Source organism: Lathyrus oleraceus, chromosome 1, assembly GCF_024323335.1.
Source record: "Lathyrus oleraceus cultivar Zhongwan6 chromosome 1, CAAS_Psat_ZW6_1.0, whole genome shotgun sequence".
Classification (NCBI taxonomy): Eukaryota; Viridiplantae; Streptophyta; class Magnoliopsida; order Fabales; family Fabaceae; genus Lathyrus; species Lathyrus oleraceus.
The window spans coordinates 353307668-353329937 of NC_066579.1; the positions used below are offsets into that span (position 1 = coordinate 353307668).

Sequence of the window (22270 nt, forward strand, 5' to 3'; positions counted from 1 at the left end):
ATACAATGTGTCAACAACAGGATGGAGATATATATGTCATTGGATCAAAAATGAATCCAGATCCACTTCGACATCTGAAAGAGGTATAAATCTAAAGAAATTTTGGATCATGGTTTCAAGAAAATCCTAGATACGAAAACCTTTTGAAGTTGAACACAACAGTTTAATATGGAAAGAGAATGTCCATCATGAAATAAATATTGTCGCTCTACCGACCCCGAGACCAAGCCTCTAAATTTCTCTAGAGTGAGCTTCATCAAAGGGAAAAACAAAGTCAAGCCGACTACTGAAAGATCACACACAAACACCTGATGTTGATTGTCGAAAGAATGCATGTAAATCCTTAATTAATTTCTTCCTGATTTCCTTCATGTTAATTTAATATATAGAGATGTTAGTTTAGTTGTCAAGTCCCTTACATAAAATGAAAAATCATATTAAAATTCATCACGTCAATGAGTTTGTCACTAAATATATCACTCTATATAATAGCTTATTTAGAATTGGTCTTTAATTTTGTCACTAATTATGTTTCATCCATTATTTTATTTAATGTTTATTTTTATAAAATTAAAATATTCTTTTTATACAATACTCTTTTTTATTAAACAATTCTTTTTATAAAATAAAAAATATATATTTTATTTAATTTTATTATAATCAATTTTAAATAAACATAAATATTTTAACTATCTACGTTCATATTTGATATGTCGAATGAATATTATCTATATTTTATATTTAATGTTATAATATAAAATTGCGATTATACTCTTAAGAAATTAAAATGCAAATATTAAATAATATTCTTAATTTATATATTTCAAACAATGATAAAATTAAATTAAATATATATTTAGTCAATTTAAAATTTTAAAATAGGTATAAAAGTTCTAAGTGAAAATAATTAATACAAATATATAGAGATGAAAAAAATTAAGTGAAAAAAATTAAGTGAAAACTAAGTGAAGTAATTATACATTATTTTAAAACTAAGTGAAAAAAATTTCAACTAAGTTGAAGTAATTTATTAATCTACTGTAATTATACACGGTATATTAAATATATGATGAAACAAATTAACATGAAAGGTCTATGGTGCAATGGTAATGTGTTTGACTGCTATTTCAATTGGTCTAGAAGAATTCGGTTCAATTCCATTGGCTCTACATAAATTTGTTTTTAAAATTTAATTAATTAGCTTAATTACTATTAAACTATATATATATATATATATATATATATATATATATATATATAATTTTTAAATAAAGTCATTTATAATATTTATTAAGTAATATTATGAATATTAGTTAATATATTTTATTTAATTTTTAATTCTAGTCATTATTGTCATTTTTAGAAATTAAAATATTATAAATTGATGAGATGGATTTAAATCTAAGCTACCACATCAATTGAACTCCATCGTTAAAGAATATATCATTAATGAATATATTAAGTAAGTACAATTGAACAGAGGATCTTAAAAAATCAAAGACCATTAAAATTAAATTTTAAGATACGAAAATAATTGATTTGATAATAAAATACAAATTTAAAATTTAGAAAACATTGAAGGTCAAATGTTGAATTTTTAATTTAACAATCTTTTTAAAATGAACTTATAAAAAAATCATTTTAAAATAAATAAAATATGAGATTATATATATATATATATATATATATATATATATATATATATATATATATATATATATATATATATGAGTGATAAAAACAAAATATAAAAAATTAAAAAAATGAGTACACTTTTTTTTTTGATAAAAAAATGAATGAATACACTTTTGATTTTTGAAAAATCGAATTTTTCCCCAAATCTAAACGTGAGCTTAATGAATGAATCGATTGGGGAATTCAGCAGAAGTGTTAGAAGAAAATGTCGAGAAGAAAACCGAAAGCAGTATTCATGGCCTTCGGAACCAAAGGCGATGTCTACCCTCTTGCTGTATGTAACTTTGCTTCTTCTTCTTACTACTTTGCTTTTTTTTTTCTTCTTTTTCTATCAATTTCCGAAAGGTCTCTTTTGTACAGTTTGGATTTTAAAATCCTGATGGTACGAGAGACATTTTCGGAATTTTAAGGGTTTGAGAGTAATATCAAGGGTCCAATGAGTAACGCCATATTGTTTATGGCCATTGCCGCCAATTTTTTTGTTTTGGTTATGTTTGGATTGATGGAATAAAATAGTATGAATTTAAGTTTGATTGTTTGAATTAATTAAAAATGGAACGAAACCTGATGGAATGCATTCTATCACATAGCCGAAAAGTATGAATAACCAAAATTGTGTTGATTTCAGGCCATTGCAGCAGCTTTTGCTAGTGATCAGAAACAATACAATGTCATTCTAATAACTCATTCCGCACACGAGGTTTGCGTTTTATAACAATTTTACATAGAATCAATTACAGCTTTAGCAAAATTTTGCAGCTTTTCTTAATAAAATATTTTCTTGCAGAGCTTAAGTTCTCACTTAGGTGAAAAACACGTTGAGTTTTGCGCAGTTTCATCGCCTCCGGTTCTTTCCGCTGATCAGAATAATGATATTGAAGGTTTGAGCTCTCTAGTTCTTTCTACTCAGAAAATGTGGAGAGCTATTATTAGATGAGAATCTGTAGTTCTAAACTTCTAACGAGTCTTTTACTTTATCAGGGGAGGCAAAGTCATCGTTTTTATTGCAGAAAAAGAAAATTACCAGAGATCATAGACGGGAATGCTTTTCTCTAATTGAAAGGATATTTGGAGATGAACCAAGCTTGGATGGCGATCTTATTGTGATAAATTTTTTTGCTTTGGTACTTAGAATTGAGAACTGTAGTTGAGATTTCCGTTTTTTTTACTAGTTTTTCTGATCACTGGGAATGGCTTATGAAAACAGCTTATTGCTTATACAAAAATAATTTAATTTAACTTTATCTTTTATTATAGAAATAGCTTATACATAAGCGCTTATCATGAAAAGCACTTAGCTATAAGCTTGTCAAGTAAACTGCTTATCCAAACAGGGCCTAAGTGGAATATTCTTTTGAACTAATGAAATTCCTGAACTGCTATGCATGTATGTAATCCACTTGCTTATATACACACATAAACGGTATTTGATTCCGTTATATGGTTAAGTGATCTGGTGACTGAAGAGATATTTATTCATGATTGTTCAGGAAGGATGGAGTCTTGCAGAATGTTTTTCTATCCGCTGCATTGTAGCTGCACCTTATGTTGTTCCATACAGGTACTTTGTAAGTTCATGAACCTACTTTAATTCAGTTTTTGAACCTACTTTAAGAACACATATTGGTATTTTAATCATCGATTTACTGTGCAGTGCACCTGCAACATTTGAAAGACAATTCCAAAGAGAATTTCCTCTTCTGTATAGATATCTTATTGAAGCTCCTGCTGGTAAGGTATTTCTATAGTTTCTATGTTCTAATGTTTTTTTTGTTGTTTTGTTTTGTTTTGAACACGCTGCATCAAGTGATTATGTTTATTTTCCTGCTTTAACATACACTATTCCCTTTATAAAAGATAAACCATGGTGTAAAATTAAGATTAAAATTTTCTAACCATCTTGTTTCCCTGCAGGTTTGCTGGAAGGATGTGGATCATTGGATGTGGCCCCTTTTCACAGAAAATTGGGGATCATGGAGAAATGACGACTTACATCTGAGTCCATGTCCCTTTACTGTTAGTGTTTGTTTCGTAGTTTTTTTTCCCACTTCATCTGATAAAGTTAATTTATGGCAACATTGTGCTTCAAACAATGTCTGTGCCACATGATTTATGTTGCTTTAGGAATGTATTTTTGAAGAGGAGTTTGATGCACTTGTATTCTATGGAACTCAGATCTCAGATGAACACTCTTTTTCCTTTTTGTTATTTTATTGATTTCAGGATCCAGTTACAGGCATTCCTACTTGGTATGATAGGCCACAATCTCCTCTTGTGATGTAAGTATGGATTCTGAATGCTAAAATTGCTTTCAATGAAATTAGTTTCAATTCAAGTCTAACACGGTACTTACAGAACAGCTCTATATTGATATTTTTGGCTAAATATTTCATGCCTTATTTGTGCACCAAGTAGTTTCAATTTGTCTGGATTTTGAAATTGATGTATTTTATGGTTTGAGTTTGATGTATTTTACAGTGATTTGTATAAGGGTTTTAAAATGAATTAAATGGCCACTGAGCAATTTATTTCGGTTATTTTTGTTCCGTTTTGGTTGCAAACATTAAAACTCCCTATAAAGAACTATTTCTTTTTGATGCAACTTTACTATAGAATGTTTTTTTATTTAGATTTAGATAATTGTGTGGTCACATAAATTTACAGTCTTTTGAATTGACATGCAATACTAGGTCTACTTTTATCACCGACTTGTGCACTTCTCAACAGGTATGGCTTTAGTAAAGAAGTTGTTGAATGTCCAGGTATGTTCTCTTGTCTTTGATAGAAATTCTTACTCTATGCCCTTGCTGTATGTAGAATAAAATTAATGCTCCACTTTCTATTTAGCTTAGATTCTCTTTATAGAGGTTGAGTTGATTCAAGTACCTATACGTATACATCTTAGAGAAGTCATCATTAATGAAATTAATAAATTATACTACTATAACAACAACCAACCCTTATCTACTAAATGGGGTCGGTTACATGGAACAAATTCTATCCAAGACCATATTTCTATCTAATTCGTTAACAGGGTCGGCCCAATCATATCGGAGGCCCCGTTCTAATTAAAAAAATGGACCCAATTTTTTTTAAAATACAATTATAATTAGAGAGAAGACCTATAGATTTAATTGTCACAAATCTTTTCTACTACATGTCACAAATTGTCACAAATTATAAAATTTATAAATAACAAAATGAAGAATTAAGTCGTGGCTTTGAGTTGTATTTGAATTGTGAATAGTGTATCTTTATAACATAAAGTTCTGAGAGTGTTTCCCTCAAATAACCCAAACATTTCAATTCCATAGTATAAATTTTGTCTTAGGGAAAAGTCTATAGCATTCTTGATTTTAGATGATTAGTTTTATCACTTGATTCATTTGAATACATCTACAGCATACTGGCCATCAAGAGTGCGGGTTTGTGGTTTTTGGTTCCTTCCTATTGAATGGCAGTTTTCATGTACGAAATGCAGAGAAACATTGTTATACGATTCATCAGGACATCAATATGAAAAAGATAACTTATGTCCCCGTCATTTAGAGTTGCAAAATTTTGTTAAGGATACACCGATTTTCATTGGATTGAGTGCTATTGGAAGGTACATCTTGTTTCAATTTTGTGTCATATATCATAACACATTACAGCTGATTTAGTCATTGTAATTATATGTATTTTAAATCTGGCTTTTCACTTTTTTACTTGCAGCATGGGTTTTCTAAAAGATCCTCATTCATTTATCGGTGTTCTTCAGGCGGTCCTGAGCACCACAAATTATAAATTTATTCTCTTTACAGGTGGATATGAACCTTTAGAGTCGGTGGTTCGCACAATTGCTACCGAAGCAACATTAGACCAGAATAGTTGGAGTGAAGACTGTCTCTCTCTTTATAATGGCCGGTTGTTTTGTTTTTTTAGGTGAGTTTTCTCTAGTTACTTATACAAACTTAAAGCTTGACTGGAAAGCGGTTTACTTGCACTGACCATTGAAGTTATGGTTTCTTTGGATCTAGTCTAAAACAGAAGCAAATGCTAGTTAGTTAGCCACCTTTTTTATATATCAAAGAATGATATATTTTTATGTAATATATACAGTTCCATACCATATGGTTGGCTTTTCCCAAATTGTGCGGCTGTGATTCACCATGGAGGCAGGTAGGAGAATTTGTATTTTGATCTGCTGATTGTTCTGATATTATCATTAAATTGAATCGAAGTATTCAAGAGAGATGCTTTCTAATAAGATGTTTTTTGTGCGGAATGATCCTCTCTAATCAGTGGAACTATTGCTGCTGCATTACAGGCAGGCACACCACAGGTTAGTAATAGAAGATGATTCTCCTATTTGGTTTTATTTATGGTTGCATGAATATTCTCTTAAGTCTATGAATATTATTTGTGTTAATTATGTTTTTAACTTCAATAAAATCATGAAGTTTGTAGTTTAGTTCTTACCAAATTTTTACTCTGTTTTAGTCTTCACCTTTAAGATTTTGCATGCTTTTGTAAAAGATAATGACTAAAATGGAATAAAATTTTTACAGGGAGAAACTTAAATGATGGGTGCTGAGATATATCCCTCTTATTTATATCTATAGTTAAGGGATCTTGATTGTAATCGTATTCTTATTGTTCAGTTTCTCTGCCTTCATTGCGGTCCGCTCCTAGTCGCCTAAATTGCGGCATTTGGCTTGCCTTCGTTGCAGCCTCAAACACCTTCAATGAGTTGGGTTTGAAGGGGTGGATTTAGTTCCATATTGCTTAGAGATATGGTCTCTGTTGTGTTTATAAGCGGGGGCAATCCTTACCTTACAAGCTGGTTTTGTAGGGTTGAGTTACGACAAATCACAATTCTTAAGATGGTATCACTGCCTATCCTAGATCACTTGTTGGGCTTCCCGCATCGTTCACGCTTCGGCCTCATTGAGGCCCGAGCGTGAGGGTGTGTGTTGGAATTTCCGCCTTCGTTGCAGTCCGCTCCTAGTCGCCTAAATTGCAGCATTTGGCTTGCCTTCGTTGCAACCTCCAGCACCTTCATTTTGTTGGGTTTGAAGGAGTGGATTTAGTCTCACGTTGCTTAGAGATATAACCCGTGTTGTATTTATAAGTGGAGACAATTCTCACCTTACAAGCTGATTTTGTAGGGTTGAGTTAGACCAAACCACAGTTCTTTAAGAGTTATAAATAGATAAAGCAAAGAGTTAGGTTTTCAAGAAATTCAAATCAATCTTTGCTCCAATTTCAAGTTGGTATCAGAGTTCACATCCTGTGGGCTGATAACCCTAGTTTTCTTTTTTCTACTAGTCTCTCTCCGACAACTTACACCGTCAATGCACCACCATAAAGGGCCTGCCTCACGGTTGCACAGCCTCTTGACCTTTACAGTGCATGAGGTCAACACACCACCGTATGCGACTTTGTTTTCCATGCCGCTTGTCCTGTTCAATTTGTCTGTGCTTCCTCTGTCATCTGTGGGTCAGCCGTCCGACCCAAGGTGTTGTATTGCCGCTTATTCCGTTGATATTTTTGATTGCGCATCTCTTCAGTTTTTTGTATTGGTGTGGCTGTTTATGTTTGAGGTCTCCAAGGTTCAGCACTTCTAGTGTTCCTTCCATTAGCTCTGGGTTTGCAGTGTGTTTCTTTTATAGTTCCGCGCATCTGATTGTTTCAGAGGTTAAAAATCACACCACTGCTCAGTCATTAATGGCTGCATCTTCAGTTCCCTTTGTTCAAGTTAGTCTTGTTCCAGACTTCTAGTGTGTTTTATTCTTCATTGTCTCGATCATCTGCAACGGCAGTATCCTCCATTACGGGTTATGGTGCAATCCATCAAATCTCAGCAACTGTTGTGCACATTGGTGACTCAACGGCCTGTATTTCACAATCATCTCCTATTGGGTTCTTGATCTTAGATTCTAGTGTTTCCAATCAGCCGACCGATATCCCTCATCTTTCTTAAAAAGTTATCACAACCCAAAATTCCATATCACATCCCTCTTCTTGACGGTTCTGAAGCTAAATTCATAGGCACTGCTAGAGCCACATCTCTCTCTCATTATCCCACATCTCTTCTCCCATTATCCGTTAACTCTGTTCTCTTTGTGCATGGTTCTTTCAATTTTATTTTAGTTCGTCAGTTCACTAACAGTTTTAATTGTTCTGTCACCTTGACTTCCAGTTCTTTTTGTATACAGAATAGAAACACAGGACAAACGATTGGCACATGATATGAATCACATAGTTTCTACTATTTTCAGTTTCTAACATCTGTTGTTTGCATTACTATAGATTCTTCAAATATAAGAAGAGGCTGGTATCGAGCTATTACTTTCACTACATATGAACTTATTTTGTTGAAATAACTTAATAAGTTAAGTTTTGCAAGTCTGAGTCAATGAGTCTTATTTGTGATAACCGTCCAGTTCTATATATCGCATCCAGTCTAGTCTTCCATGAGCAGCCTAAGCACATAGAAAATGATAGTCACTTTATCCATGAGAAGATTGTTACATCCTATGTGAAATCTAACTATCAATTAGCTGATATTTTCAGTCTCAGAAAACTCGATGATATCTTTTACATGTACCAAGCTTAATGCACGATATAAATGCACCAGCAAGAGGGAGAGTGTTGAGATATTTTCGGGAGAGTGTTGAGATATTTTCAGTCTCAGAAAACTCGATGATAACTTTTATATGTACCAAGCTTTTTGATTGTGTCTTTCTGCAAACTTGCAGGTAGTGTGCCCTTTTGTGTTAGACCAGTTTTATTGGGCGGAAAGAATGCATTGGCTCGGTGTTTCACCTGAACCGCTCGGTAGAAATCATTTGCTTCCCGATAAAAATGACAACAGAAGTATCCAAGAAGCTGCACATGTACTATCACTTGCGATACACGTTGCATTATCATCGAGAGTGAAAACACGAGCTGCAGAAATTGCTGAAAAAATATTTCTTGAGGTAATAACCATTCTTAAACTACATGGTTATTTTATTTAGAGGTTAAAGGTTATACTACCTTTTTCCCAAAATATATATCACATACTCGACGACCCTACAACTTGCAGGATGGTGTATCGGATGCAATTAAGTACCTCAAGGAAGAGCTGAGCTTGAATTGAGATATTCAATGAAAATGTTCGAAAATTCACTCCTACGTTTCTTCTCCATAAGTCAAATTCATTGTAAATGTGTATATTAAACGTTTGGAAGATGATTGTGCGCACACATTCAGTCCGTTTAAGAGTAGTTGTCATGTTGCATGTTTACATTGTACAAATTTGGGTGTATTTTGTGATGTCTTAAACTATTAATTACTTGATTTGCACTTGGTTACATATATTCACTTTAGAAGTATTGAATGTAAAACTGATAATAGACTAGGGAGTTGGTAGAAGAACTTTTGAAAAGAAGACAGTTTGAGATGGTTTTTGACTGAAAAAGAGTTACGAATTCAGTCTTTGCTATAAGATCAAGTGTAGCTGTGCATACATTATGACTTTACAAGAATGTGTGATCATGAGGGAAACTCTCATGCTTGGGGTTTTCCAATCCTCTACTACTGACTAAAAAGTTGTTTGACACATACCATTTTTTTCTTCAATAGAAGTTATCTTTTCTCTTAGTTGACCTCACACTTTGATACCTAATAACTTATGTTTATGATTTTATTTATTTTAAAATGGCATCCTTATTTTATTTTATTTATTAATTAAAATTTAAATTAGCTATTCCCTTATTTTTGGAAACTAACTAACAAAGAAGAAAGCTAATGATGTCTTTAATTATATTTTATTTTAATTTAAAATATATAGGTCTAATTCATTTTTTATTTTTCTCCTAATTTTTTTTGAGCCCTAGTGAAAAGAGCACCTTCTTTTATCTTTTGCTCTAAACCAATCTAAAATCTATCTTTTAAGTTGAACTAAGGAAACAAAGAAGAAAGAAAACTCAAAACAAAGCTCGAATAATGTACTCGAACGAAACTCTAATAAGGAAACTCAAATCTCATACCAATCTATTTGTTTAACTCTCTCATTACGTTTCTAGTAGGTAAATGCTTTCTCCATGACTGTATTAGTAATAGATATTTAAGGTTTAATGTTATTGTTGTTTTTGAGACTGGGGGTTAAATTGTTTTTGTTGTTGTTGTGGTTGTACTTGTAGTTGTTTTGTTGAGAATTGAGATCGAATGTTTAATGTTATTGTTGTTTTGTTGAGATTGAATGTTCATTGTTTTTGTTGTTGTGTAAATTTGTGTAGGATTTTGATTTTATTTTTTGAAAGTATATAATTATGAATCACAATTGGGTGAAAGCCAATAATGGATGTTGATGCGTAAATCAATCCTCTAAACACCACTAAATTTACTCTAGAGACTATTAAAATGTGATAATCGTAGTTGATCTTATTGAGGGGTGTTTTCCATTGCCAATATTTCTTGCTTTATAAAAGGTGTTCTTTTGATGGTTTTATCTCAAACGTGATACACTAACTTTCTTAGCTCAATAAAGAAGTGGTTGTTGAAGAAACACATTTCAAAGAATTTTTTTTTGAAGGTGATCAAACGGGAGGGGAATGTCTCCCATGACATAACCCTTATATTAAATCTCAACCATTGGTAAGAAAGAGAAAGTTGAATAAAAGAAAAAAATACTTAAGATTTAATGGTGAGGATTATCACTCGAGGGAAATCCAGTGAAAATCTACCGGAGAGAATCCATCCTTGTGATCAAATTAAGGTTAATGCTAATGCCCTTTCACCTGACCTACTAATAAGATAGATGAAGTTGAATCAAATTTTGGAAATGGTTATGAGAATTCACAAGATCGTGCTACATTTTATTTTTTTAAAATCCACTTCAGCAAATAGTAAAAAATAATTTAAAAAAACTCAACGTGATTTTTATTTATTTTTTATTTTTTGTAAATTACGTGATTTTTATTTTTATTAATGACTATGTTATTTGCATTGATTTGTTTAAATCTGGCAATGCCATGTATTTTTAGGTTAAATTGCATTCTTCTTTGCATATGGTGATATTACATATTTTTTGGATGCAGCTTTTAGACTAGAAGGATCATTCTAGAAAGTCTTCCGGTTTGTATACTTGTATACCGGAACACTTTCTTCAAGACTTCCGGTTTGGATGATGTATACCGGAACTCTTTTTTGAAGTGTTCCGGTACGTAATATTTTTTTTTTATTTTTTTTTAATTTTAATTATTTTTTTTAACATTATTTTTACAGTGGTTCGAAGAAGAGGTGCAGATGGCCGGATTCCAGTCCGCACGTTAGACCGGGGTGCATCTTCATCTGCACATGTTGCTTCATCTGAAGATGTCTCTTTGCCAAATCAGCGACATGTTGCTTCTCATCTGTGGTCAACCTACCAATAAACGAATGACCTTCTAATCTATCAGGTAAACCTAACCCACATTTTACATCAATCTTCCAACCAGATCCATCTTTCGCCGGAGTCGACCTGATTTTAAATGGACATCCACATTTCTTGGAAGCACTTTGGGTACCACTATCACTAATCTTGTGTTTCCCACCTTTATCACAACCAAATATTATTTTGTTACTTCTCCCTCTCTTCCCCGTTTCAGTATCTGAACGACTGATAATAACAGTTACTTTATTGTCGATTCCAACCTTTTTAATCCATCTGATAACCTCTTCTCGTGTACCAAATCTTTCCGTCGTCATAAACGCATCAGTAGTATCTACACATATTTTGGAAAGATTTTCCATTTCTGTAAAAAAAAAAAAAATTAAAAAAAAAAAAAAAATTAAAAAAAAAAACGTACCGGAAGACTTTAGGAAAGACTTCCGGAACACACATAATGCATACCGGAACTCTTTGGAGAAGAGTTCCGGTATGCAAATTTTTTTGAATTTTTTTTTTATATGAACCGGAACTCTTTCCTTAAGTGTTTCGGTTTGTTTTTTTTGTGTTCCGGAAGTCTTTCCTAAAGTCTTCCGGTTTGGAAAAATACATACCGGAAGTCTTCTCTAAAGAGTTCCGGTGCGAGGGGTGTGAAAGTGTAATTTTTGCAATTTTCAACAGAATGGTAAAAATAAAATGGTAAATTGGTTAAAACCAATTAAGGGTAAAATGGGAATTTTTAAATTTTTGTAGGGGTATGAGATTAATTGTAGGGGTACAAGGTAAATGAAGTTCAACAGTGGATTGAGAACACAAAAAATGCAACGAAGCCACATTTTAATGAAGTTCATAATGTTCTCTATAATTCTTTAATATATATTGTAGCAGATACAAAAAAAAAACTTTATACTTTACTCTGTTAACTAAGTACTTGTTTTCTCTTACTAACCAAATTTTACATGTTTCTAATATTCACAAATATTTGATCAAATAGTCAATTGATCTCAGAATATATATATTGCTGCATCTCTGTTATAGAAATAAAGACATAAATAGAATTTAGATAATGAAATTATTTATTAAAAAGAATGAATATTTTATATAATTCAATTTTCATTACAATTTTTTTATAATCTATTTATTAAGCTGCAAGTTCTAATCCAAACAGCACTCCGACATGCTTGGGAGCTTCATCATCCTTAAAATAAGTCCTTATCATTTTGTCGAACGCATGCCACGTCAACAAACTACAACAAACTATCCGATGCGGCTTGATGAGCATTTCCAACAGCCCGACACACATTAAGCGTAGTAGCTACCCGCTCGAGACCACCATAAAGAGAGTGGCAGAACTTCATCATATATTTCATGTCATAAACACTTTTTCCAAACAATACTTCAACTATTTTCAAAAAATCCTCTAACAGGTTTGGTAAATTCTTTCCGGTCAGGACCTTCACCAAATATCCAAAATCATAAGCCCTGCTAAACGTGACCCAAGTAATTGATTCGCTATAAACAAGTATCAATTGATCCCTTGACGGCGGAGCATATCAATGGAATCTTGATTACAGGGATCATGATTGACGTCAAAATCACAGAAATTAAACTCCCAAATGTAACTGTTATTGGTTCCAAAATAGGAAGGTTTCCCTCAGAATCCGAAAGTGTGAGCCCAACTTGAATGAGTTTAAGATCATCAACATTGACTTTCAAATAACGATAATGATCAGAGGGTTGAAGATGACGGTAGTCAATTTTTGGAGAATGAATTACGCCGGGAAATTCAGTATCCATTGAAATGATTACATGATATTCATAGATAGGCTTGAAGGATGAGATTAAATTCATACTCTAAATTGTATGCCCAAACTTCACGGATAATGACTTCCTTCAACATGCTCATGTTGAGTTTCTTTAATGTTTAATCTTGAAGTTGAATTGAAACAAAGAAAAGAGAGAAAACACTATGCAAATACTAGGATTGTGTGATGTTATGTTATGATTTTGTTTTTATAGCTTTAAAAATAAACTATAAATAAGGAAGAGATTTAGAAAGTGCAAAGTGCCAAAGTCAAAGTTTCTGTTTTCAGTGGAAACTTTGACCGCTTCAACTATATGCTACCAAGTCTATCTCAATATAGTTACTAAATTTTCTTTTCAATCAAAAAGTAAATAAATTCTATGAATGGAATATTTAAAATATTGGTATAAATGTATCCAACTAAATTATTTAATCATACTATTTTTATTAGGTTGGTTACAATTTTTTTGATAAATATTTATTTCTTAGGATTTGATTGAATATTTTAATAAACATTTTAAAATGATAGATGTGAATCTTTTATAAATTCAGTTAGCAAAAAACGCTTCCTATTAATTTAAAAAATTGACAAATTTATTCTAAATGCTATTTATTAAAAACATTATCACTTTTAATTGTAATTTTCTTCTTAGTGTTGTTATTCTTTGGATTGTATTCTTCCATTAGTACAATCTATCTCTCTCTTAAATTGTCACTACAATCATTCATTTTATACTATTTATTATACTAAGAATATATTAATAATTTAATTAATATTAATCATTAAAATTAATATTGTTAATGTTTATTTAATTGTGCAAAATAATGACAATTAGTATGAGATAAAAAAAAATATTTTTTTAAAAAATAAGATCCGTATAGATAGAAAGAAGAATATGTACACAAAAATTGGGAGATTAAATTAATACCCATTCAAAAGGAGGTTAACTTAAAAAGGCAAACAATTTTGTTTCTTTCAATTTCAATGGAAACTCTGACGACTTCAATTATCTCCTAACAAGTCTATCTCATATTTATAAACTGAATATATTAAATTTTCTTTTTAATCAAAAAGTAAACAAATTCTATGAATGAAATATTCAAAATATTTCTATAAATACATCAAACTAAACGGTTATAATTTACTGACTGTGTAAAATTCTTTTACACTGACAGTGTATATCAATTAAATTCATTATTTAATGATACAATTTTTATTAGGTTAGTTACATCTTTTTTAATAAATATCTATTTCGTTGGAAAAAAATGATGTGAATCATTTACAAATTTACTTAGGAAAAGAAATACTTTTTATATATTGAAAAAATTACTCAAAAAATTATTTATTAAAAACATTATCACTTTTAGTTTTTCTTGTAACTTTAATTGTCAATCTCTCGTTTGTATTCTTTCATTTATACAATCGGTATTCCTCTTAAATTGTCACTATAATAATTCATTTGTACTATTTATTATAATAAAAATATATTAACAGTTTAATTAATATAAATCAATAAAATTAATATCATTTATATTTATTTAATTGTGCAAAATAATGACAATTAATATGAAATAAAAAAGATTTTCTTTTAAACTAAGGTCTGTATATATAAAAAGAAGAATATAATCAATATCCATTCAAAAGGAGGCGAACTTAAAAAGGCAAACAATTTCTTTTTCTTATAAATTTACTTATTTATTTTTATCTCTAAAGGGATGAATAAAAAAAGTTTGAGAATTAGATCTGTGAGATATATATTAAAAAAAATAAACAGAACTATTCCTCCTATAAATATGAGATAAGAAAATATAATATTTGTAATAGCTCATACTTAAGCATTTCAATGCTTTCTTAACTGCCAAGGCACCTTGGTTAGTTTTGAGATGACTTGAAATATCAAGATGACTTCAACTTTAATCCAAAGTTTTGTCCGACCTTTCTTTCTAGCAATATCAATTGCTCTAATTGTTGTAATAAATTCAACATGAATGGAAGAATTCTAAGAAAAATATTTAGAGAATGCCAAGATGAAGTCTCTATTGTTGTCTTAGAATATCCAACTAGAACCAGATCTAACTAAATTATTTAAGGAAACTATTTTTATTAGGTTAGTTTCAAAAATATTTTAATAAATATTTATTTGGTCGGATTTGATTTTTTAACAAATGATGTGAATCTTGTACAAATTTACTTGGGAAAAAAATACTTTCTATTAATTTAAATTTTTTTACAAGTTTACTCAAAAAGATATTTATTAAAAACATTATTACTTTTAATTTTTATTGTAACTTTTTTTGGGTGTTATTTTATAATAACTTTAATTTTCATTCTTTCGATTGTATTCTTCCATTAATACAATTTGTATCTCTCTTAAGTTGTCACTACAATAATTCATTTGTACTATTTAAATAAGAATATATTAATAATTTAATTAATATAAATCAATAAAATTAACATTGTTTGTGTTTATTTAATTGTGCAAAATAATGACCATTAGTATGAGATAAAAAAAGTTTTTTTTTAAAATAAGGTCTGAATATAGAGAAAGAAGAATATACACACTAAGTTAATACCCATTCAAAAGGAGGTGAACTTAAAAAAGCAAATAATTTTTTTTATTACAAATTTACTTATTTATTTTTATCTCTAAAGGGATGAATAAAAAAAGTTAGAGAATTAAATGTGAGATCTATATTAGAACAAAATTCGCAGAATTATTTCTCCTATAAATGTGATATAAGAAAATATAATATTTGTAGTAGCTCTTATGTAAGCATTTCAATGCTTTCTTAACTGCCAAGACACCATGATTAATTTTGAGATGACTTGAAATATCAAGATGGATTTAATTTTAATCCAAAGTTTTGTACAACATTTCTTTCTAGCAATATCAATTGCTCTAATTGCTGTGATAAATTCAACATGAATGGAAGAATTCCAAGGAAAGTGTTTAGAGAATATGAAGATGAAGTCTCCATTGTTGTCTTAGAATATCCCACTACAAGCAGAGTTAGAAGAGTCACAAGTGCAAGCTCCGTTACAATTGCATTTAAGTCAATCAATAGTTGGAGGTTTCCAAAAGACCTCCTTGATCAAATGTGAACGAGGAGGATGGATGTTGACATTGAAGGATTTAAAAACTTGAAGTTATGCATAGAAGAGGTTATTGTCGGTGAATAATTATTTTATGTTAAGATTACTTGATCCTTAAGATTAGAAATTTGTGTATGAATAAGAGAGACCATGTGCTTGTATTTATCCATCATCATAACATTTCAAATGTTATTTATAAGAAAGATTATTGTTTCCTTAAATATCAAGGAATTTTGTGGTGATCTTTCCTTGAATGCATAATCTCCATAAATCATCCAAAGTGTTTGATATGATGTTTATGTTGATGGTTTTGTAGAGCAAATGCAATAAAAAAGTTGCATTCAAAGAAGAGATATCATGCATTTTCTCCATTACACTTACAAAAGTTTCATATGGAGGTCATCGATCAACCTATAACCATGATCATATGATCAATAGGAATTTTTTTCAACAATAATTTTCAAACTAACATATAGAGTTGGAAGGAGGAATTCCACGCTTCAAATGATTTTTGCATAAGAAAACATAACAAATGGAGACAATTTGAAAATGAAGGCTTTTTTTGAGACTAAGTATACTTGGTGAAGAAGTATGCCATATCATTTTATCATTTTCTTGTTCATCAATCAATTATGTATGAAGCACCCTGCTTATAAGGAAAGGAAATATGTGGGTCCAAGTCTCAGGAAAAACCCATTGGTCATTTTGAATGAAGCCAGAAAATTTTGAGTTTATGTTGATGACTTGAGAGATATGAAATTCGCTGTTAATTTCCATAATAAGTGGTTGACCACACCAAACATCATTCCGAAAATTAACGGACTTATCTTTACCCATAAACAAAGAAGAAGGGCTCTTGAACAAGTTGAACTTAATTTTTATGCCCTAGAAAATAAAGGCGACCCGGAACTCTTCAATGTTCATCATGTCATAATCTAACTTTAAGTTAGCAGCTTCATCAAGAGATATTACGAATCTCAGGCCAAACCTGCCATGAGATTGAGGTTTTCAAACTCTTTTTCAAGGCACAATAACTATTTATTTTTCTTAACATCACCACTCCATGTAAAGTTCATATTAGTTTTTTTTATGGATTTTAATAGTGAGACATGTCGAGGATAAATAATAACTTAATAAGTAATAATTCTTTGAATGACAAATTTCACTAATATGAGAGTGTCTGCCATGGAGAGAATGTAACATTTCCAAGGTGACAATTTGGTAATGATTTAGTCAACTAAAAATTGTAGGTAAGAGGATAATATGTGCCTTTGAAGATTACCACTCCCAATTAATTCAACGAAAAAGATCTTTTACAAAAGTTTGTTACTCTATGCAGGGACGGAGCCACTTGTGGTGGTAAGGGGGCATGTGCCCCCACTATATTTTCAAAAACAATTTAATATTATTATATATTTATATGATGATTAATAAAAAATATTTATTTTAAATATAATAATCTATAAAATAATTGAAAGAGTATTTAGTTATGAAAATATAATTTAAAATTATATGTAAAATTACATGTATATAGGTAAAATTACATCAAAGATTTTTTAAATTATTTTTATGTAATAAATTAATCTTTTAAGTTTTTGTGTGTAACAATCATTACTCTTTTTTAAAAGTGTAAATATGTAAATTATAGTTGCAATTATTTTGAGTGATATGAAATAATAAAGTGCAACCAAAAATACAACTATTATAAATTTTTCAAATGTTCTAAACATGAAGAAAATGATTTAAATCAATCTAAAAAATCAAGTTGTTATAAAAAAAAACTTAAAAGCAATCTATTACACAAAAATAATTTAAAAGGACCTTGGTGTAAATATATGAATAATTGTTTAGGGTTCCATTTGTGAATTATTTCTTTTAAAAATTAATTTTGAATTTAAAATGTGTTCAGTTAAAATATAGTTAAATTAATTTTATATTTAATTTCAAAAGAATTTTTTACTAAATTATTTTTCAAAATTTTACTTTCTATGTTTTTATTTTAATACTAAGATATAATTATAAAAAATTACAATCAACTACTCATATCATCGTCAATTGCTTATATATAAAAGTAGATAGATAAACATTGTTGATAATAAAATTAAAAAGATTACATAAATAAAAAACTTAAACTTTATTAATTACTTTTAAAGATAAATTTGAAAAAACTTAATATCATATATATTTATGTTTTAAAGTTCTATTCGTGGTAGATATATTATATAATAGATTCATATATTAATATATTGCCCCCACAGCATAAATTTTTTGGCTCCGCCCCTGACTCTATGATGTTGTCTAATCTTATATTAGACATTGAAGCTGAGTAAATGGTTGATTTAGTTTTACTAAAAATCTGTCTTGAGGCTTGAGAGTAGTTATTGAAGAATTTGGTGTTCTATCTTATACTTTAAAAGTTAAAAGTTAATAGAATGAACTACTTTGAGTAGAAGTAAATTTAAGGGACTAAAAAGTCGGAAGAAAATTTAAGAATTTAAAAAGTTGTGTTTATTAAATGAGGAATAAAGTAAAATTATAAATTATGTTAAAATATTAAATATTTAATTAAACATATATATTAATGGTATTAATTCAACCTGCGTCCTTGCTGAATTTACGCTTATATTTTGTTTCGCTTACACACATTCTCCACAAATTTCAGCCGATATGTTGATCAATGGAAACCCCATTACCATTCCGTTCTTTTGCAAGTCTTTGAGATCTGGGAAGTTGAGATGCCCAAGATGATAGTGCCACATCCAATCTTCTTGACTTACCTCTTTAGCAAGACATCTATGCTCCATAACCTTCAGTTCAAACTTGATAGTTCTATTGGCATCCATAGGAGCTTTAAGGACCAAAACCTCACTTACATCCATAACACGCAACCCCTTGTTTTCCATGTGAATCCTGTTACCCTTCTCAAGAAATTGGCTTATATTTAAAAGGTTACATATGATTCCTAGAATATACAATACATCTTTGATCAAAGAGAGTCCACCATCCATTCTCATGATCAAAACATCATCAATCTCATCGACTGCTAGAGTGGTGTCATCCGCAAACTTCACTTTATTCTTCATGGCACAATTGATTTTAATAAACCAATCCTTCCTCCCTGTACTATGAGTAGAACAACCGGAATCCAAATACCATTCTTTGTTGCATTGGATTCCTTTTCTCATAATCACCATGACATTTTCTTCTGCATGTAACCGGTTATAACTTTCATGTAACCGGTTATAACCTGTTTTTGCAGCATTTCCAGAATTATTGTTGATGTTGTCCCGCAGCCTGCTGCTGCTGTATTCGCCTTATGTGATAATGACCAAGAGTTTGTTCTCACCATCAAACTATTGTCTTGCAACCTTGGCTTCATCTCCTTGAGGTTCCTTCTTGTTTATATTGCACTCTTTTGTAAAAAGACCGGACCTTTGACACTTAAAGCTCTGCTCCTTTCTTTTGTCAAACCTCTTCTTTTCACCTATAAAGTTTCCTTGGCCACCATTTTTTCTTGAAACTGCTCTCACCCCTTTGACAAGTCGAATTCTTGGAACTTTGGGACTCTCTTCCACCATAATTCTGAAAATTCCCTTTACTTTTCATGTGCCATCTTCCTTTTGATCTCTTGTCCTTCTCATTGAGGTGAGCTTGCAAAGCGATCTCCGTCTTTGCCTTCTCATTATTTCTTTCCTCCATCCTTTTCTCATGAGCCTCAATAGGTTTTTTCAGCTCCTCCTTGCTCATCGTCGCAAGATCCTCCGATTCCCTAATCGCTACAACCACATTGTCAAATCTTGGTGTTATAGAATGCAAGATTTTCGCGACAACATACTAATATGTGACTGTTTCTCCATATTACTTCACTTGATTCACTAATTGAATGATTCTTGTTGGTTGATTTTCTCCTTTTCATCCATTTGAATCAATTCAAGTTGATGCTTGTGAGTTTGTAACCTCTCTACCTTCTCCTTGTCAGTCCATGCGTATGCCTTCTCCAAGATTTCCCACGTTTACTTTGATGATTCACAATCACCAAATTTATCAAAGTTGTCACCATCCACACATTGATGGATCAAAAACAACACCTTAAAATCTTTCTTCTTCTCTTCCTTATGTGTCTCTCATTGTGCATCCGTTACACCTTGGAAAAAGGGATTCACCTCGTTCTTGATCACTTTAAGAACATCTTGGTAGCCAAACAACACTTTCATTTGTTTGCACCATTTGTCGTGATTCTTCGCATAAAGGATGGGTAGGTTTACGAGGATTCTCTGATTGGAGACATAATTTATGTTGCACAGTAGGTGTTTATGGATTAGAACCAGACTCTTGATGCCAAATGTTAGAACTTAGAACCACAAGATTGGTGAGTAATAGATAAATTAGAGCATGGAGGGGAAAAGAGGAATTTAGAGAGTGAGATAATTAAGGATAAGAATATTTTCATTAACTTTGATGACGATGCCTCCAAGGAATATATACAAGCATTACACAGTGATTGGGACACAATTTACATAAGTCAAATAACAGAAAAGTGAAATTGTCAGACCTGTAACCGGTTACACAAAACCTGTAACTGGTTGCAGCTGCTAAAATTAGAAAATAACTAACAATGATAGTCGATTACTGCATATGTGTAACCGGTTATAGCAACTCTAGAAGCATTTTTCTTCAGCTTATTTTTTACTTATTTTAGCACCTGTAACCGATTACAACCTCATGTTAATCGGTTACAACATTTGAATTGCTAAAAAACTCTTAACAAATGAGTTGTAGGCCCAATATAACCATACAAAATTTGTTACAACTAATACAATATATACAAGTGAAGATATATACAACTATACTAAACAATGTAAAAAAAGTAAATATTTATAAATAGGCTTTTCCTAATTGCCATTTTTTTGCCATACTTGAATCTTTCTCTTCATTATGTTGTTAGAGTAATGTCTTTTTTGTTGCTCTAAACAATTTGTATAAATAATTTAACTCAAAGTTGTATGATATTTTCAATAGTCTATTTCTCATATAGTGGTGACTGATCATTAAATTTCTACAAGTTCAAACATATAAATAAATTTAAACAAGTATCTAGTAAAACAAAAAAATGAAATTATTTTCATTAAATATTTATATTAGCAAAAGGTTTAAAATTATATTACCTTATCAAATTCCAGAACAATACTCGTCCGAACGATATCTAGAGGAGAGTAGATCAGATGGAGATGAGTCAAATAGTTAGAGGTATTGAAAAACCTAGGAAAACTATAAGAGAAGTTATTAAGAAAAATATTAAGATTAATAATATGGGAGCAAGGGTCGAAGCAAGAGTTGTTGCCATTGGATAAGGCACAACAACCTTGATGCCTTAAGCATTATCAAGGGCATAGAACATCTATAACTTGTCCATCTTATCTGCAAGATGCTTTCACACACGTCAAATAAAATATAATAAAACCACTAAGACTCTGTCTTCACCGAAAATCCCTTTAATTTCTCCCTGAATAACCGCACTCACAATGGTGTAAGTGTCAATCCGTTTTTTCCTCACTTCGGTATAGGACACTTCAACGGGACTGAATCCTTCCTCATAGTCGAGCCCCTGAAACCAAGAATAAAGGTCTTTTATCACCGCCTCATTATGGGAAAGAGGACTCTACCTGGTGCGGTAAGAATGAATGTCCTGGTTGAAGTGAGATGAAGATCAGTACTTCAGAAATGAACTCCTACAAAAGCGAGAAGACTCGACAATGAAGTAACACAAAGTGAGATGGGCCTCCAACGTATGAGTCTCACCATCTAAAAGCACCCCATGAAATCACCCCAGTCCTAGGTGAAGAGGTCGAACCAAGTATTGTCCGAATAGAAACTAATGAGCCATTGGTCACGAAAGTTATCCTGAAAGGAGCATTACATGTGGAAGATATTAATGAATATCCAAGGGAAGGTTTCCATGATTTATGCTCGACACACAACTAGAATCCCTCGTGTAGGCTGAAGTGAAGGAGAATAGCGATCCAAAACGCAACGGAAATTAAAAATTTCTCCTTTAGTGATCCTTACAAATGGGCATGATCAGTGATAGAATTGTTACCTTTTGTGGCGATTGAAACCTTTGATATAAATCTAAGAAGCAATCACGAACGTTGAATGGTGACAACGCCTCTACTAGTCCATACGAACGGATTCCTTCAGTCTTAGTGTTGGCTGCTATGAATGAAGGCTTTGAGTGAGTGTGTGTGTGTGTGTATGTGTGTGTGTGTGAGAGTGAGAGAGA

The 22270-nt window shown here is 31.1% G+C and overlaps 2 protein-coding genes and 1 pseudogene across 3 annotated transcripts; 1 reads left to right on the forward strand and 2 right to left on the reverse strand.

Annotated features, from left to right (window-relative positions):
* Positions 1 to 1805: 1805 nt before the first annotated feature.
* LOC127136174 (sterol 3-beta-glucosyltransferase UGT80A2) lies at positions 1806 to 9039 on the forward strand. Of its 2 annotated transcripts, XM_051062769.1 has the most exons (15): positions 1806 to 1969; positions 2324 to 2395; positions 2483 to 2576; positions 2677 to 2819; positions 3186 to 3256; positions 3350 to 3431; positions 3610 to 3711; positions 3919 to 3974; positions 4423 to 4457; positions 5098 to 5302; positions 5410 to 5619; positions 5797 to 5856; positions 5980 to 6019; positions 8439 to 8660; positions 8768 to 9039. In XM_051062769.1, the coding sequence occupies exons 1-15, from the start codon at positions 1901 to 1903 to the stop codon at positions 8819 to 8821; spliced, it is 1515 nt and encodes a 504-aa protein (XP_050918726.1). In that variant the 5' UTR covers positions 1806 to 1900; the 3' UTR covers positions 8822 to 9039. The 2 variants fall into 2 exon arrangements, with proteins under 2 accessions (XP_050918726.1, XP_050918729.1); XM_051062772.1 differs by lacking the exon at positions 8768 to 9039 and having other exon boundaries at positions 6005 to 6019; positions 8439 to 8652.
* A 3194-nt stretch (positions 9040 to 12233) lies between these two features.
* On the reverse strand, positions 12234 to 13052 carry LOC127106543 (probable CCR4-associated factor 1 homolog 11; annotated as a pseudogene).
* Positions 13053 to 18626: 5574 nt separating this feature from the next.
* Positions 18627 to 19737, reverse strand: LOC127106552 (uncharacterized). Its single transcript, XM_051043837.1, has 2 exons — positions 19521 to 19737; positions 18627 to 19303 (listed from the first exon to the last, which is right to left on the reverse strand). Exons 1-2 carry the CDS (start codon positions 19735 to 19737, stop codon positions 18627 to 18629), a joined length of 894 nt encoding a protein of 297 aa, XP_050899794.1.
* Between the last annotated feature and the right edge of the window lie 2533 nt (positions 19738 to 22270).